Source organism: Prunus persica, chromosome G6 (assembly GCF_000346465.2).
Source record: "Prunus persica cultivar Lovell chromosome G6, Prunus_persica_NCBIv2, whole genome shotgun sequence".
Taxonomy (NCBI): domain Eukaryota; kingdom Viridiplantae; phylum Streptophyta; class Magnoliopsida; order Rosales; family Rosaceae; genus Prunus; species Prunus persica.
Window position 1 is genome coordinate 28,722,162 of NC_034014.1, and position 17,545 is coordinate 28,739,706.

The 17,545-nt window shown below is 39.4% G+C and overlaps 3 protein-coding genes across 3 annotated transcripts; 1 reads left to right on the forward strand and 2 right to left on the reverse strand.

Moving 5' to 3' along the window:
• On the forward strand, positions 2,669 to 8,960 carry LOC109949944 (glucose and ribitol dehydrogenase-like). The gene is given in 6 exon segments (XM_020567002.1): positions 2,669 to 2,794; positions 2,866 to 2,874; positions 7,880 to 8,247; positions 8,318 to 8,362; positions 8,364 to 8,674; positions 8,759 to 8,960. Coding segments are annotated over 6 exon segments (882 nt in total). The 3' UTR covers positions 8,782 to 8,960.
• Positions 9,048 to 12,731, reverse strand: LOC18772613 (mevalonate kinase). The gene is made up of 5 exons (XM_007205267.2): positions 12,022 to 12,731; positions 11,247 to 11,490; positions 10,898 to 11,151; positions 9,724 to 10,137; positions 9,048 to 9,497 (listed from the first exon to the last, which is right to left on the reverse strand). The coding sequence occupies exons 1-5, from the start codon at positions 12,152 to 12,154 to the stop codon at positions 9,379 to 9,381; spliced, it is 1,164 nt and encodes a 387-aa protein (XP_007205329.1). The 5' UTR covers positions 12,155 to 12,731; the 3' UTR covers positions 9,048 to 9,378.
• Positions 13,206 to 17,423, reverse strand: LOC18772318 (amidase 1). Its single transcript, XM_007205163.2, has 9 exons — positions 17,242 to 17,423; positions 16,726 to 16,878; positions 16,432 to 16,556; positions 16,229 to 16,354; positions 15,670 to 15,852; positions 15,271 to 15,418; positions 14,995 to 15,163; positions 14,066 to 14,200; positions 13,206 to 13,907 (listed from the first exon to the last, which is right to left on the reverse strand). The coding sequence occupies exons 1-9, from the start codon at positions 17,349 to 17,351 to the stop codon at positions 13,752 to 13,754; spliced, it is 1,305 nt and encodes a 434-aa protein (XP_007205225.1). The 5' UTR covers positions 17,352 to 17,423; the 3' UTR covers positions 13,206 to 13,751.

The following is a 17,545-nucleotide window of genomic DNA, read 5'->3' on the forward strand; positions in this document are numbered from 1 at the left end:
CTCCTTGTCATGTGCTTATTCCCTCTGCATTAAGGCATAAGCTTGAAGAAAACAGTCACAAGTGTAGTTTTGTAGGCTATGGTCTTTGTGAAAAGGGATATAGACTCTTTGATCCAAGAAATAGGAAGATTATTCTGTCAAGGGATGTGAAATTTGATGAAGAAAGCTTATGGAAATGGGAGAATGCTAGAGAAGGAGAAATCACTGTGCTTGTGCCTACTGGAAATCAAGACTATGCTCTAAATCCAGACTTGAATGCACCACTGCAAATACATGAAGAAGTCATAGCTCCAGAAGAACCAAGTCAAAGCTTGGAGACACAAACACAAGCAGATGGAGATCCTACCCTGCAGGATGAGAGCATTGAAGGAAGTTCTCAAGCTATTGATCATACACCAAAGAAATGGAAGAGCATTAATGACATTATGGCTCAGTGTAATATGTGCATTATGGAGCCTGAGAATTTTGAAGAAGCTGATTTAGATGAGTCATGGAGAAGGGCAATGGAAGCTGAGTTAGAAATGATTGAGAAGAATAACACTTGGCAGCTTGTGGAAAGGCCTTTTAACAAACCTGTTATTGATGTCAAATGGATCTATAAGACCAAGCTTAATTTAGATGGCACTGTGCAGAAGAATAAGGCTCGGTTAGTAGCTAAAGGCTACTCACAAAAACCTGGAATCGATTACAATGAGACGTTTGCCCCAGTGGCAAGGCTAGATACCATTAGGACTTTGATAGCTCTGGCTGCACAGAAGGAATGGCATTTATACCAACTGGATGTCAAGTCTGCATTTCTGAATGGAGTTCTAAAAGAAGAAGTATATGTGGAGCAGCCACAGGGTTTTGAGAAAAAGAATGAAGAAATCAAAGTGTATAAGCTGAACAAGGCCTTGTATGGATTAAAACAATCCCCAAGGGCATGGTATGATGAGATAGATTCCTACTTCAACAAGGCAGGATTTAAGAAAAGTCCAAGTGAAGCTACACTTTACATTAAAACTGATGAAGGCTCAGGTATTCTCATTGTTTCTCTCTATGTGGATGATATTGTTTATACTGGAAGTTGTGTAAAAATGCTTGAAGAGTTCAAAAATGACATGATGAGGCATTATGAGATGACTGATCTCGGGCTACTCTATCATTTTCTTGGCATGGGAGTTGTGCAGACTGAGAAATACATATTTCTCCATCAGAAAAAGTATGCAATGAAAGTGGTTGAGAAATTTGGTTTAAAAGGCTGTAAATCAGTGGCAACCCCCTTGGTTGCAAATGAAAGGCTGTGCAAAGAAGATGGAAGTGAAATGGCAGATGAGAGTGAATATAGGCAGATTGTAGGCAGTCTGCTGTATCTGACAGCTACAAGACCAGACATCATGTTTGCCTCAAGTCTGCTTGCTAGATTTATGCATAATCCTACTAGAAAGCACATGGGAACAGCCAAAAGGGTGTTGAGATATGTTCAAGGCACGCTGGATTATGGAGTTGAGTTTAAAAAGGGCAAGGCAGCTACCTTAATAGGCTACTGTGACAGTGACTGGGCAGGCAGTGAGGATGACAGAAGAAGTACCTCAGGATATGTGTTTACTCTAGGATCTGGCATGTTTTCTTGGGCCTCAATCAAACAAAATACTGTAGCTTTGTCTACTGCTGAAGCAGAATATGTGAGTGCTGCTGAAGCAACATCACAAGCTAAATGGCTAAGGTTTATACTTGAAGATTTTGGAGAGGAGCAAGTGGAAGGCACACCAATTCTGTGTGACAACAAATCTGCCATAGCAATGGCAAAGAATCCTGTCTTTCATCAGAAATCCAGGCACATAAGCAGGAAATTTCATTTCATCCGAGAAGCTATCCAAGCAAAGGAAATTGAGCTAATCTACTGCAAATCTGAAGATCAAATTGCAGACATCCTAACCAAGGCTTTATCCAAGGAACGTTTTGTATACCTCAGAGATTTGCTTGGAGTTAAATCAGTCAAAGGGTTAGAAGGGAGTGTTGATGTGTAACCCTTTGAGCTGAGCCAAAAATCCCCTTTGCCGCCTAATTCCATTTCATTTAAATGTTTCTATTGTTTAGTTTTTTTTTAAAAAAAAAAACTTTAGTTTTTCTGCTGCTTGTAATAAGGACCCTTGGATTAGAGTCCAAGTGGCTCTTTAAGTGAGGTGTTAGATTGAGACAAGTGTAATCATCTTATAGGATGATAGTTCAATGGCTAGGATTGAGTTTTGTATTGAGGCAGTTAGAGAAGAATCTCTCTTCTCTCTCCTCAACGGATATATCTCTTTTTGGCATGTAATGAAAAATAGCTGACTTCATTCCTTCAATTTTTCTGTTCTTTCATAGAGAGCAACGTTCTCTCATTTCTCTCCCAAACACATCCAAAATCTATGAATTCTATCACACGCAGCATGCGACTGTCAGGACACGTAGACACTGGTTCCCTGCACGTGTCAAATTCAATGTCCCTATATAATCCCATTGTCCAAATCTTGTGAACCACTTGCATGCTTTCCCTTTTAGTTTCCTCATTATCAAGAGCCTTAGCAAGCAGATCGTCAGCTTTTTCTTCCTTCTTTCCCAAAACCCACCTCGGAAATCACTGGAATATTAAACCACACTCTCCGGCAACTTCTAAAGTCCCATTTTAAGAGTTTTTGGAAGAACAATGGCTTCTGGTGGCAAGCAGCAATTCCCTCCTCAGAAACCAGGAACTCAGCCTGGGAAAGAACATGTCATGGACCCCAATCCTCAGTTCACAAACCCAGATTACAAGCCCTCCAATAAGCTCCAAGTATAATCACATATAATTCAGCTTAGTTAAGAGCTTAATATTAATTAGTAGCTAATAATTTTGTTTTGCAGGGGAAGGTGGCGCTGTTGACTTGTATATACTTAATTGTGCATAATAGCAGATTAGCATAGTTAGAGGCTTCTTCATAGGAGTTGAATTTTTAGCCTTTATTTCCTTTCCATACTTGTAATTGGCTGTTCACTATTTAATCCTCCTTTTGGGAGAAGAATAACATAAGCGACTATTCCTGTATCTCTAGAGAATTCAACATGGTATCAGAGCTCTCTAGGGAGGAATTTTAAAAAACCTTTTTTACAGGTTACTCCAAATTAGCCAGAAATCCGTAATACCCAGACCTAAAGCCCTAAATACCCAAAACCTGCCCACTGCTACAGACACTACCGACTCCTATTTTCTGGATTTCCTGATCTAATGGGAGATATAACAGATTCTTCTAATTCTCGGCCTCTTGTATCTCTTTCAGCCAATTCCAATCATCATCATGATTTGATGAATGTCCAGTTGTTGCCAACTAAGCTTGATGGCACCAATTATCTGGCTTGGTCTCATTTTGTGAGATTATATATTACTGGTAAAGGTCGGATTGGATATTTGACTGGAGAGAAGAAGCAACCAGATAATACTGACCCAAAGTTCATAACTTGGGTTGAAGAAGATGCTATGCTTAGATCATGGCTTCTCCAGGCTATGACCCCGGATATTAGTCTTGGCTATATGCGTCTCGACTCCGCTCATGCGATATGGGATGCGGTTTCTCAAACCTATTCTGAGGGAGGTTGTGATGCCCAGATTTATGAATTGAAACGTCGGATCCAAGCCACTACTCAGCAAGGTAAGACGTTGGAGACATACTTTAATTCACTCCAAGCTTTATGGCAGGAACTTGATTATTATCAGCCGTGCGACATGAAGTGCTCTAATGATACTGCTGCGTTAAAAAAACGGATCGAGAAGGAACATACTTTTGAGTTCTTGGCTGGTCTTAATCCGGATTTGGATCAAGTGAGAACACAGGTGCTTGGAAAGGATCCTTTTCCCTCTTTGCGTGAAGCCTATGCATACGTGCGTGCCCAAGCTCTCCGCCGATCTGCTATGGTTATGCCACCCTCTTTAGAAGGGTCTGCCTTGATTTCTACAGCAAACCATTCGGCTTGGGCACCACCAGTACATCAATCTAGTTCTTCAGCTGCTGTCTCATCTAGTAATGTTGCTAAGAGTTCGAAATCTGATGATAAGGATGCTTTGAAATGTGATTATTGTCATCAGACTAAGCATGTGAGAGAGCAATGTTTCAAGCTCAATGGTTATCCACCTTGGTGGCCTGGCAAGAAGGGTGAAAAAGCTGAAGGCAGCAAGGGAGGAGGTGGCAAAGGGGGCCGTTCCAGCTCCAGAGCCTATCACACATCTTCTAGTGATCAGAATGACCAACCTACCTCTCAGCTCTCTTCTGCTCAAATGGAACAAATCGTTCAAGAGTGTGCTCGCTTGCTCTCTGATAAAGGATCTAAAGGGGCTTCCGGTTCCTTAGCCATCTCATCAGGTAACTTTGGTTGTTGTCTTAGTGCATCTGGTAAGTCTTTCTCAGACTCTTGGATTATAGATACAGGGGCAACTGATCACATGACTTCTAAACTTGATTTCTTCTCTCGTTATTCATCCCCTAGTAAGACTTGTGTTACCACTGCCGATGGTTCACCCACTCCTGTGGTTGGTGAAGGCTCTGTTTTCCTTTCGAATTCTTTGTCCCTCTCAAATGTTCTCCATGTTCCTGGATTGTCTAACCATTTATTGTCAATAAGTCAGCTTACTAAATCTCTAAATTGCTTTGTCACCTTTTATGACACTCATTGTGTAATTCAGGATCAACGGACCGGGGCAACGATTGGTCGTGGTAGTGAGAAAGGGGGCCTCTATCTCTTGGATGACCCAGCTGGCTATACTAGTTCTCCCACAATTCATGCGCTTCAGTCCGCTACTGACTCATCCAGGGACATTTGGTTATGGCACAAACGATTGGGACACCCATCATTTATCTATTTACAAAAATTGTTTCCTTCTTTATTGTCTTCGGTTGATCTTTCTCAATTTAAGTGTGAAATATGCGAACTTGCTAAGCACCACCGTGTTTCTTACCCATTAAGTATTAATAAAAGTTCTGCACCTTTTGCTCTTGTCCATAGTGATGTTTGGGGTCCTTCTCGTGTGTCAAATTTATCCAATTCCAAATGGTTTGTCACATTCATTGACGATTATTCCCGACTTACTTGGGTTTATTTGATGACTGACAAAAGTGAGATTTTCTCTATTTTTCAGTCCTTTCACCAAATGATCCATACACAGTACAATTCTAAGATTAAAGTCTTCCGCTCAGATAATGGGGGTGAGCACATCAATTCTGGTCTCAAATCCTATTTTTCGAATCATGGCATTATTCATCAAAGATCTTGCAGCTATACCCCTCAGCAGAATGGAGTAGCTGAACGGAAAAATCGCCATCTTCTAGAAGTTGCTCGTTCCCTGCTTCTTTCCATGTCTGTACCAAAGTCTTATTGGGGGGAGGCTGTCCTTACTGCTGCTTATTTGATCAATAGGATGCCTTCGCAGGTTTCTCAAATTTCAAACTCCCATTCAGGTGTTCACTGCTGCATGTTCTCCTTCTACTGTTAATCATCTTCCTCCTCGAGTGTTTGGTTGCATTAGTTTTGTGCATCTTCATCATAGTGGTAAGCTTGACCCTCATTCCCTCAAATGTATTTTTCTTGGCTACTCTGCCACTCAGAAAGGGTACAAATGTTATCATCCTCCGTCCAAAAAATTCTTTGTTACTAGGGATGTTACTTTTCATGAGGACCATGCATATTTCTCTCTTCTTAGTTCTGAGACTTCTCTTCAGGGGGAGAATATAAGTAGTGAAGATAAGTCTTATGGTGTGCCAATGTTTGAGTTGGAAAAAATTGAAAAAAATGAAAGTGAAAAGAATGATAATGGAAGAGAAGACAATTCCTTGACTCTCCCACCTGTTGGTCATCGTATGTCACCATATGATTTGGTGTATACAAAAAGAGATAAGGTGCCCTTTCAGAGAAATGACCAATCTGCTGCCCCAGTGATAAGTAATTCAGAGGTAGAGTTTGTTGAACCTTCTTGTTCTTTACTTGAAAATAACCCTATAAATTCTGTTCCTTCAATTGATAATGAATTACCTATTGCCTTAAGGAGACCACTTCGTTCTTGTCCATCAAAGTACAAATATCCTATTTCAAATTTCATGTCTTCTCATCGTCTCTCCCCATATTTTAAATCATTTGCCTATCAGTTGTCTTCTGTATCTATTCCTCAAAAATTGCAGGATGCACTAGACAATCCAAGGTGGAAGGAGGCTATGGATGAGGAATTGAGAGCTCTACGAAAGAACTCTACTTGGGAGTTGGTGGAGTTGCCAAGGGGGAAGAAAGTTGTTGGTTGCAAATGGGTGTTCACAATAAAACATAAGGCAGATGGCTCTGTTGACAGATACAAGGCAAGGTTGGTGGCAAAAGGGTATACTTAGACTTATGGGATAGATTACCAAGACACATTTGCTCCAGTTGCAAAGATGAACACAATTCGGGTCCTCTTATCTTTAGCAGCTAACTTGGGGTGGACTCTTCAACAATTTGATGTGAAGAATGCTTTTCTCCATGGAGACTTAGAGGAGGAAGTATACATGGACATGCCTCCAGGTATAGATGAGACCTCTCAAGGAAAAGTATGCAGACTGAGAAAATCATTGTATGGCCTGAAACAGTCTCCTAGGGCATGGTTTGGTAGATTCTCTCAAGCTATGCAAAAGTATGGATATCGTCCTAGTCAAGCAGATCATACATTGTTCCTACGACATTCTCGAGATGGTAGGATTACTATTGTTATTGTTTATGTAAATGATATCATTATGACAGGGGACGATATAAAGGAGATCAGTAAGCTGAATATACATTTGGCCAAGGAATTTGATATCAAAGACTTGGGGACACTACGATATTTTTTAGGCATTGAAGTGGCACATTCAAAAGAAGGAATTTTTGTCTCACAAAGAAAATATGTACTTGATCTTCTGACTGAAACTGGAATGTTAGCATGCAAGCCTGCGGACACTCCAATTGAACAAAATCATAGATTGGGAAAGCAAACTGATGATACAGCTGTTGATAGGGGAAGATATCAAAGATTGGTAGGGAAGTTGATATATTTGGCTCATACAAGACCAGATATAGCTTATGCAGTGAGTGTCGTCAGTCAATTCATGCACGAGCCACGTGAGGTCCACATGCAAGCAGTTGAAAGGATACTTAGATACTTGAAATCATCACCTGGTAAAGGCCTTTTATTTTCAAAGCATAATAACTTTGCTATAGAGGCTTACACAGATGCAGATTGGGCCGGTTCAATTTCAGATCGGAGATCAACCACAGGATATTGCACGTTTGTGGGTGGCAATCTAGTTACTTGGTGTAGTAAAAAGCAAACAGTTGTTGCTAGATCTAGTGCTGAGGCTGAGTTTAGGGCTATGGCCCACGGTGTGTGCGAATTATTATGGTTGAAAATTTTATTTCGAGATTTGAGGATTACTATTCAGGGTCCTATGAGATTATTTTGTGACAATAAAGCAGCCATTAGTATTGCTCACAACCCTGTACAACATGATAGAACCAAACATATTGAGATTGACAGACACTTCATCAAAGAGAAATTATCACAAGGATTGATTTGCACTCCTTACGTGAAAACCAATGATCAACTTGCTGATATTCTTACTAAGGGAGTTTCTAGCAAGGTGTTTGAGTCTTCTTTAGCCAAGCTGGGAATTCAAGATATCTATTCTCCAGCTTGAGGGGGAGTGTTGACTTGTATATACTTAATTGTGCATAATAGCAGATTAGCATAGTTAGAGGCTTCTTCATAGGAGTTGACTTTTTAGCCTTTATTTCCTTTCCATACTTGTAATTGGCTGTTCACTATTTAATCCTCCTTTTGGGAGAAGAATAACACAAGCGACTATTCCTGTATCTCTAGAGAATTCAACAGGCGCTAATTACAGGAGGGGACTCTGGGATTGGTCGAGCTGTGTGCTATCTGTTTGCTCAAGAGGGTGCAACTGTGGCCTTCCTATATGTGAAGGAGCAAGAGGACAAGGACGCAAATGACACACTCCAAATGATAAAAAAGGTGAAGACTTCTGATGCCAAGGACCCCAAGGCCCTTGCAGCCGATCTGTGTTATGATGAAAACTGCAAGAAGGTTGTTGAGGAGGTGGCAAAAGCCTATGGCCGCATCGATATCCTCATCAACAATGCGGCCGAGCAGTACAAGGCGGGCTCCGTGGAAGAGATTGATGAGCCCCGTTTGGAGAGGGTTTTCAGAACCAACATATTTTCTCATTTCTACATGACCAGGTAAATACAAATAGAAAACCAGAATGTTACACCAAACATGGTCTTAATATTTTTACTGTGAATGTGTTAGGCATGCTTTGAAGCACATGAAAGAAGGCAGCTCCATAATTTGCACAATCAGTGAACGCCTACAAGTGACACGCCCAGCTGCTTGAGTATACTTCCACCAAGGGAGTCATTGTGGCATTCATTAGAGCACTTTCTCTTCAGCTGGTAAGCAAAGGCATTCGTGTCAACGGTGTAGCTCCGAGACCCATCTGGACACCGTTGATTCCGGCATCTTTCGATGAGGAGGAGATTACACACTTTGGCTCCGAAGTGCCAATGCAGCGAGCTGGACAGCCGTATGAGGTTGCGCCGGCTTACATCTTCCTTGCTGACAATGCTTTCTCTTCTTATTACACTGGCCAAGTTCTCCATCCCAATGGTAATGATCTGTCTGTGATAATGCATTTGGTCTGATGAGCACCACCCTTGTTTGTATTTTAATGGCTATTTTGTGATTTTGCAGGTGGGGCTGTAGTGAATGCTTGATGACGTTTGTGGGGGAGTCTTTCGGCTGGTGGTTTTGGGTCTTTTGAGTCATAATGCATTAGCTAGTTTCTTTTTCCTTGTAAGGGTAAGAGTTGCATATGTAGAGAATGATCATGAAATGAGTACATGTGCTTTCTGCTAATAAAATATGAAAAGAGTTTTGGTTATGTTGCTGGGTGTCAGTTTGAGATGTAAAGACAATTCTAAGCTCTGGAGAGCATAACATTAACAAACAATTCAAGTCCTGCCTCAAGGAATTGCATATATATGCAATGCAACGATCTTGTTTGTGCCACAAGAAATATGCAGAATTTGCAAAGTTCAATGTAACAATAGGCATTGCATCACTTCCCCAAAAGATAAAGCATTTATTTCCAATATCACGAATGACAAAAGTTACATTGATTGACTTGCACCGAATTATTAATTTGGAACAAAAAAGCTGAGAGTTCCCGTCAAATAAGCTTGAAGACGAAAGTCGATCAGATTTGAATGCAGAACACAAGAAGATAATTTACAGAACAAACAGTGCTTCTGTCCTACCAGTCAGAAATGGAGCTAGATCTTACTCTCACCACTTGAGATTCAGCGTAAAGGTTAGGATGAATCGCCAAAGCAAATTTCAACACCATTTCCACCAATGGCAGCCGTCAAACAATGGAACCCACAAGACTCCAGTTCAGAAGTTACTTTATCAACAACAGTTCCTGATAACACTGATTCATGTGGTTAAGAGAAACAATGTTCAAGACATGAGAAAATAAGAAAATTGTTTAGGCAAGCCTAGTCTATCTAGCTTCATATAATCAAAGACTTTTTAGGCAAGATAGTTTAATTTTGGCAAAGTTTTGAAAAGTTCAAGCTCATTAAACCATATCAAGACATTCATCATGAACTGTAAAGATAAGAAACTAAAAATAAAAGGAATCACAAAAAGGATACAGGTTGGTAATAGCGTGAGAACACAACCTCCACCCCCAGCTCCTGTCAATTTCGAAGCTAACTTGTATTTGAGCGTTGTCCGAAGAACGGTTTCAATTGAAGCATGGCTGACCCCCATACATTGGAGCAAACCTTGGTTCATTTCCATCAACTCTTCTATTTTTGATTCCTTTTCAGTTAAGGAGAGATCATCAGGAGCGGGTGATTGGATGATCGTAGCCAATTCTGTGCTGATAGAATCAACTGCATTGAACACAGAAGCCATAGCTTCTGGATGCCTTAAGGTCCTCTCTGAAACACCAGCAACTAAGGCCTTTGTGTTCCTCCCAACTTTTGTGTTGGTAATAAGCATTTTCAGTGTCATATTTGTTTTGATGCGAGTTAGGCTACCTGATTTGAACTTGATCATATTGCCTGTTGCATAAGAATTTTGTGTTAGAAAATCAAATGCAGTTAATCCCTTCCCTTGAACAGATAAGGAAACTAAATACTCCATGGTTAACATTTGAACTCTAACAAACATGTCAACCTGAATCACTATAATTATAGGTTATTCAGAAGTTTCTAGATTAATCATGATGAACCCAAAATGAGAATCCATGACCCCTATAAAATCCCACTCAATCTTCAAATTGAAGTTTTCTTAAACATTATGCAAAATAGTATAGTCTTTTGCAGCCTATATATAGAATAACTAAGCATACTTAAGATGAGGATTTAGGATCAACTGGTTTAAGTGGTTAAGGTTAATTGCTAAAGTATCTCTAAATATCTGATTACCTATTTGAAAGGAGGCTGCTGACAAGCAGCTCGAAATGCAGAAATTCAAAATTACACAGTTCTGGGTGAACCCAAAAGAGATCCTATTAAGAACTTCAGGACACAAAGTGGATCTAGTTGGATTATCGTCAAGGTACTAGCAAGCACTAGTAAAGTAGTTCCTTCATGAATGAAAAATGGTGGCTTGGACAGCATTGACAAACTTCCCTTTTACCATTAGCTTTTGGACATCATGACATACTCTTCATATTTAATCCAGAGAAACTAAATATCTAAGTAATTCCAGCATTTTATAATTCAAAGATTCCAGGAAAGAAGATTAGCAAAAGAAGAAGAAATGAGATATTGATGCAAGAAGATATAATTATCTGGCACAAGTCAAAAACTAACATACCATATGTACTAACTGTATTGTCAATTCCAGATGGCTTTCCATGGATAATCTTTTCACCTTCAAAAGCCCATTTGTTCAGCAATTCAAGTTCAATTTCCCCAAAAGTTAACCACCCTTGGTGGCTCAAATCCAGATTTACAGAGTCTGAGAAAGAAAGAAGAGCAGCTGACAATGCAACACAAAATGCTGCAGATGAACCCAGGCCTGAACCCAAAGGAAGTTCTGAAGTAATAACAACAGTCGCAGGCTTATATCTGATCCATACAGAGAAGAAATTAGAAATTAAGAAAATAAAAATAAACATCCAAGATGGATCAGATATAAGCCTTTAAACAAAAAATGGACACACCCTTGGATAGATGAATACAGCCAAAGAAAAGCCAACACTCCAGCACCAAGTCCAATTTTTGCTTCTGGAATCTTTAGTTCATCAACTAAAGCAGCAAGTGATCTAAGTGACTCTATTGAACATGAGGTTGGCACTGATGAGTTGGGAATATCTTTTTCTGATAGTGCTTCTTTAATTCTACCAATTGGCCATGAAAACTCTAATCCAACATCCTTGAGCTGGAGTCTTAATGCATCATCATTGTCTATGAAAAAAGCAGGAAACAGCAGTGAGAAATTCATTCAATATCACTTGAGCATATGAATCCCATTAGTTTCCAGATCAAAAATTTATCGTTCTTGAAAACACATCCCTGAAAGCAATCAATCAGATTTCTAATATCACTTAAACCCTGCAACTAGGCTAGCAGAGTAATCCACGAAATAGATTTATACATCATATCAAAAGGGTTTCTTTTAATCATATGATTTCAAGCAACCCAATAGGCAAATGTTAAGCTCACAAAAAGACACAAACTTTTGCATAGGTAAAATCACAAAGCTTAAGAAAAACCCATGAACCCAAATAGAGAAAATACAATAATGATACAAGGAGAAACACGGTTAACAGAACTCAAAATTGTATCCGAATGACATCGCAACCATAACCCAAATCAAAACCAATCCCAAAGGCACCAAAACCAGAACAAACCAAATAAATAAATCGATAGATGGAAGAAAAAAGACGAAGAAGAAGAAGAAGAAACCCAAAATAGCAAGAGAGAGATAGAGCGTACCAGAAGGAGTGGGAAAGCGAAGAGAGACATAGGTGTAGAGGTCAATGGAGGAAGCAATGGCTGTAGATCCATGAACAACAGCATGTTCACCCGAGAGGATGATTTTCCCAGGAGCTCTAGCTTTCACTTCCATTATTCTCTTAAAAATTCAGTTGAATTCCACAACCAATCTGGTTCTTGATTGAATTTCTCTGTGGTTCTTTTGGTGCTAATTACTTACAAACAAACAAACAATCTCACTGACTATGAATGTGAGAGTGTGTTGAATTAAATCAGTTAAATGTTGGAATATGAATTTATTTGATCCACACTCGTTGGAAAGGTCGCATTTAGGCTGCTGCTGCTGCTACTCAACTCAACGCTGTTGTCCTTATTATAAAAAGGGATCCTTCCGTTTCGTTTGTTTGGCTTCTTCTTTCTGCCATGCAGGTGGTGGCGCGTGTATCAACGATCCGCGGGGACCAGGTCACTGGGTTGGTGAAGAAAGGGCAATACGGCGACAGTAATTTTTTTTTTTTTTTCTGCCAAGTCAGTCTCGTACACTGCCGTATATATTTTTTCTTAATTATGGGGGAAAAAAAAAAACCAATACAAAACCAATACTTCTTTGTTTTGTTACATAAGTAAATTTCACCTTTGTATACATGGGTTTTTGGCAAATTTGCATTCAATTTGATATAGATTGAATTCAATTCAAGTGCAAATTTGAAGCTAGAATCCAACTGAATTTGATTGGCTCCCTAATCGATTTCGTAATGATCAAATTATATCGGCTTGTGAATTTTGAGGTCTTACTTAATCTTAACTTTTTTCAAAAACAGATTAATTTGAACCAGATTTGATCGAATCAGTTGGTACAAACAAGATACAAAATTCAGACTAATTGTTTATTTTCTTAGAGTCGAGCTAATTTCAAAGAACTTGCATGTCACAACCATCCAGTTTCATCATGTGAAATCTTTATTCACGTAATCAAATAGGAACATCAAAATAGTATTATTCCCGTGAGATGCAAATTTTTCTGCAAGCACTGATTAACGAAAGAAAGGAAAGTAAATAAAATTGTATGGTATACAAATTCCATCTATAATTCCAGATGTTACGAGAGTGGACCGTGCTATGCACGAGTGTAAGTGGCGCTTAGGTTTTGGGACACAGAACCACTCATAAACCATTCATAGTGTCGTAGGGGCTTTTATTGACCAAAAAATGAAAAGATTAATGCAGTCAGAAGCCCATAAAATACAAGTTGTCATTTGTTGAACGCAGCAAACACAGTTGACAGAGGCTGAAGAGAGCGCCCACTCTTGTTTACCTTACCTACCACCTACCTCTACCCCCACCTTCTTCCTTGACCGGGCATTTGCCACTACTTACTTCACTTCTACTAGTTTAAATTTAATGGCAGCAAGAGCAACCAAAGTAGGTTCTTCATAGCTCGATTTTTAATGGCCTATTGTGCAGAAGAACCACAAGGGCCCGGGCCCTATTTCTTTACCTACTTTAGGCTGCTCTCACAATATATTATTAGTATCTGGAAATGTGACCATAAAAGCTGTTATAAAAGCTTTAACGGCTTGAAACTGGGCCAATTGGTCAGTCTCAGATGAGTTTTCTAGTATAACTACTTGTTCATGAACCATACACAAGGATGAAAGCAGGGAAATTCCTGTCTATTTTAGACATCAGAACTTACACTCATATGTTAGGAAGAGATCAGAATTTGCAACTCATAATCTTGTCAGCAACCCCAAGTTTCCAACCTGTTCTTTGAGAGTGTCATAAAGAGTCTCAACAAGATTGAGCAGGAGCCCATCCGAGCCGTGTTTTGCCAACAAGGAAACTGAAACAGGTAGGTCATCATGCAGGCCTAGTGGTATGCTAACCTGCAAATATGTAGAAAGAGATGACATATTTTCACAAGATATTTGGCGTAATTGAGGAAGGAAAATATTGTAATGTGTCACATTTGGCCTCATGCCCGAATATGCACTCATGGAAGGAGGGGGATAGAGAGAGAGAGATCCAGGGAGGGCTAAAAAACCTGGCAGAACCCAGATACTCCGGCAATGGATAGCAAGCTAAAAGCCCTGGCACGGAAAGTTTCCAGTGTAGTAGGATCTGTTTGCAGTTTTGGTGGAGCCCCTGGAACTGTAGGAATTGCGAGGACACCAAAATCCTAAAAGAAAATGAAGCCAATGGGTTATAAAGGAAAGTAAGATGCAAGGTTATCTCTGTCACCAAATTATCTCAAAACTAACACCGAGTAGCAACAAATAACAATCTTTCAGTCTCTCTACTCTAACCAATCTGAAAATTATGAGGAAATACGAACAATATTCTTCATTTGGTTCTTGAGAGAACAAGACCATTGAAATGACATGGGAAAGTTCTCATTCTGTTTCTTTTGGCCTGAGGGAAAATCCTCGTGTAAGGTTGTTTTTGCAGGGGAACAATGTTAGGTATTTTGAGTAAGAATGAATCAGTTCTTCAAAATGATTGAAAAAGGCTCCCTTTATGTTTGAGATGGCATATAAAGGAACTGGATGAGCCAGATTCATTCAAGTAAGATTAATCAAAGCTTCACACCAATGGTACAAATAGTCTTGTGCTCACATCATTCTACAAAACATGTTTCTCCCAAAATCGTTTTTCAGAGAAGAAAAGTGAGTCAAATGGAAATCAGGAAAATGGAATAGAGCTACTGTTCTGAACATTCAAGAGAATCCGACCAAATAATGTCCATGTGCATAGGCAGGACATGTAAAAACAACATTGTATACTATGTTCCTTAATGCATACAGGCATCCTTGACACCTCCACAAGAAACTTTGTCAAGAATAATAAGGATTTGAACTCATTTGATTTTAAGTGTGGGATATCACATCCCAAAAAGAAGATTTGCACGAGAGAGAGAGAGAGAGAGAGAGAGAGAGAGAGAGAGAGAGAGAGAGAGAGAGAGAGAGAGAATACCCCAAGAAGGTCAGTAAGAGCAACACGTAATTCAGTCTTCACAGAGTGACATACATCGACATTTTCATCTGTTGTTCGAACAGCTTCCCATACACGTTCTGCTATCCCAGGACCTAAATCAGGTCTGACTGTACTGACCCATTCACCATGGTTGTTCTTGAACTCATACCTATGCTCCCAATGATATATTTAGAACTCAACACCAAAGATAAATTGAATTTCATTAATCAACATCGAGAAATCACACTTTTATATTCAAGTCCACCAAGTCAGCACCTTTGAAGTAGACGCATGGCACTTGATAGGGCTGCTAAGGATGGAATATTATACTCTTGACCTGCATTTCCTTTATCCAAGAAACAGTTCAAGCTTGGAACTTTGTCCTTGACAACGTCCCCAAGGTTAGCATGCTTTATAACATGACCTGCATTAGTAGATAGAATAAGTGAGCTTCTTCTTTCCATATATGATGACGTCTTTATTTTATCTCAGCAAGAGACCTAATATAACCAAGTTAGAGGATGATGATTTTCAGGTGATAACATATCTGCTCCAATTTAGATGGTATATTTGTGACTTAAAATGCTGGGAAAAAATAATTTGGACTCAATAATGTATGAATTAAAAATGCTTATAGCTGGACCTATAACAGATCAATAAGGTCAATTCACTTACCCCCAAATAACTTCTCAACTGAGTCAACAAGTACTTGTTTTACTCGATTGCTTGGAATGCTTGAAAGCTGGAAACAGTCATCTGCAATGATTAACTGAGTAGGTCCGACAGGACTCATATTAGACAATTGCAGTAACACTCTTCCAACTCTATTCAAAATCGCAGGATTCCTGGCAAACCATCCTAGATCAAAAGTTGGTGTCAAAGCGATGATTTTCAATTGCAAGAGTGCTACATATTATAAAGCTCTTATGTTGCAACTAGAGATACATCATTCACAAGAGTAAAGCTTTCTGAAAAATAGCATATTTCCTAATACTGAAACTTAAGTTTACAAAAGTATCACAAATAATAATCAATCAAAACGCAGAATCCATGGATGGCATATGAATCATCAAGTGGAAGAAGTTATCTGCTTCCAAAAAATAGAAATAAAGACTATTTTTTCCCATTATATCAAATTGAGGGAAATCTGAAACAGAGTTTTTTTGTCTTGTCCAAAAATCTCTGGAACATTTTCCAAGCCAGTCTGCCATATAAAAAACACTTGATTTCTTACCCACAGTATCAAAACTTTGTGCCATAGGAATAACTCCAGAAGTAGAAATGACACCATGAGATGGCCGAAATCCAAAAATTCCACAATACGAGGCAGGAACTCTAACACTTCCTCCAGTGTCGGTTCCTGAAAAAGTGAGTTTCTTGTGCTTCAACAGAAAGAGGCAAGAAACACAAAAGATCGTACAACAAGGAATAACTTACCTAAGGAAAAATCTGCAAGGTCTCCACCTACTACAACAGCAGAGCCACTAGATGATCCTCCAGGCACCCTATCCGGTGCGCATGGATTTATGGGTGTACCATAATGCTTGTTCTCTCCATTTATACTGCCAAGAACACAATGTGAAATTCTGTCAAGTTACAAAATTAAGAGCCTTCTTTCCTACTGCTCTTTATTGCACGGTATCATTGTTCAAATATGAAAGACTACGAAAATAGACTTATATAGATTGATTTGTGGCCAATTCTTGCAACCAAAATAGTAATTCAGCTAACCTGTATGCCATTTCATCCATGACAGTTTTACCATTACATGTGGCACCTCCCCTCAAGATTGCCGAAACAGCTGGAGCTGTTGATTCGGAAGCTGGGTGAGTCCTTGCCCAATCAGGATTTCCAAATCCAGTCACATATCCAGCCACATCAAATCTGCTTCCAAGTTGAAATTTAAGTGAGGAAACCAAAAGTTTTAGCTTTACCACAGACACACACACGAAAAGATTGCAATTCAGTACCCTATCAATATGGTTTTACAAAACACATAAACGCACACAAATCACATGGATACGGCCTAATAGCTAAAAAATCATTTATAGTTTGTACAAACACTCACACAACACAATCACAGAAACACAAAAAATGGTTTACTCAAGAACAGTGATTGATTGAACCCAAAATCTGAAATTGGAAAATAAGAACGAAAACATAGAATTTAAGCTGCATAAACCAAATGAAAGAGTGATATATTGAGGAAAACTTGAGAGCACATGTATAGATTACAGAGTGGCTCACATGTCTTTGATAGCAAAAGTGAGGCCACTCAAAGGAAGGTCATGTGATGAAGAGTGTGGTTGCAGAACGAATTTCTCCATGAAAGCTCCATAATTTGAGCCTATCGCCATCTCTGCTCCTGCTCTGTCAGACAAGCCCAGCGCTGATCAGTCATATGATGATTGTATCCAATAACACATTTCCGCGTAAGGGGCCGTTGCAATTCTATTTCAACCATAATGACGAGATTACCCTTTAAAGTGGATGAGTTGTTCGCGTCGGGTCAGTAAGGGCAAAGTGGAAAATCCTGTGATTGGTAGGGTTA

Coding starts and splice junctions, on each gene's coding strand:
- LOC18772318 (XM_007205163.2), bottom strand. CDS start 17,351: ATGGCGATAGGCTCAAATTATGGAGCTTTCATGGAGAAATTCGTTCTG. Junction 16,879..17,241: donor ACTTTTGCTATCAAAGACAT/GTGAGCCACTCT, acceptor ACTTGGAAGCAG/ATTTGATGTGGCTGGATATG. Junction 13,908..14,065: donor GAGTATCTGGGTTCTGCCAG/GTTTTTTAGCCC, acceptor ACATATTTGCAG/GTTAGCATACCACTAGGCCT.
- LOC18772613 (XM_007205267.2), bottom strand. CDS start 12,154: ATGGAAGTGAAAGCTAGAGCTCCTGGGAAAATCATCCTCTCGGGTGAA. Junction 10,138..10,897: donor CAATACAGTTAGTACATATG/GTATGTTAGTTT, acceptor CTTATGCAACAG/GCAATATGATCAAGTTCAAA. Junction 9,498..9,723: donor TCTCACGCTATTACCAACCT/GTATCCTTTTTG, acceptor CACATGAATCAG/TGTTATCAGGAACTGTTGTT.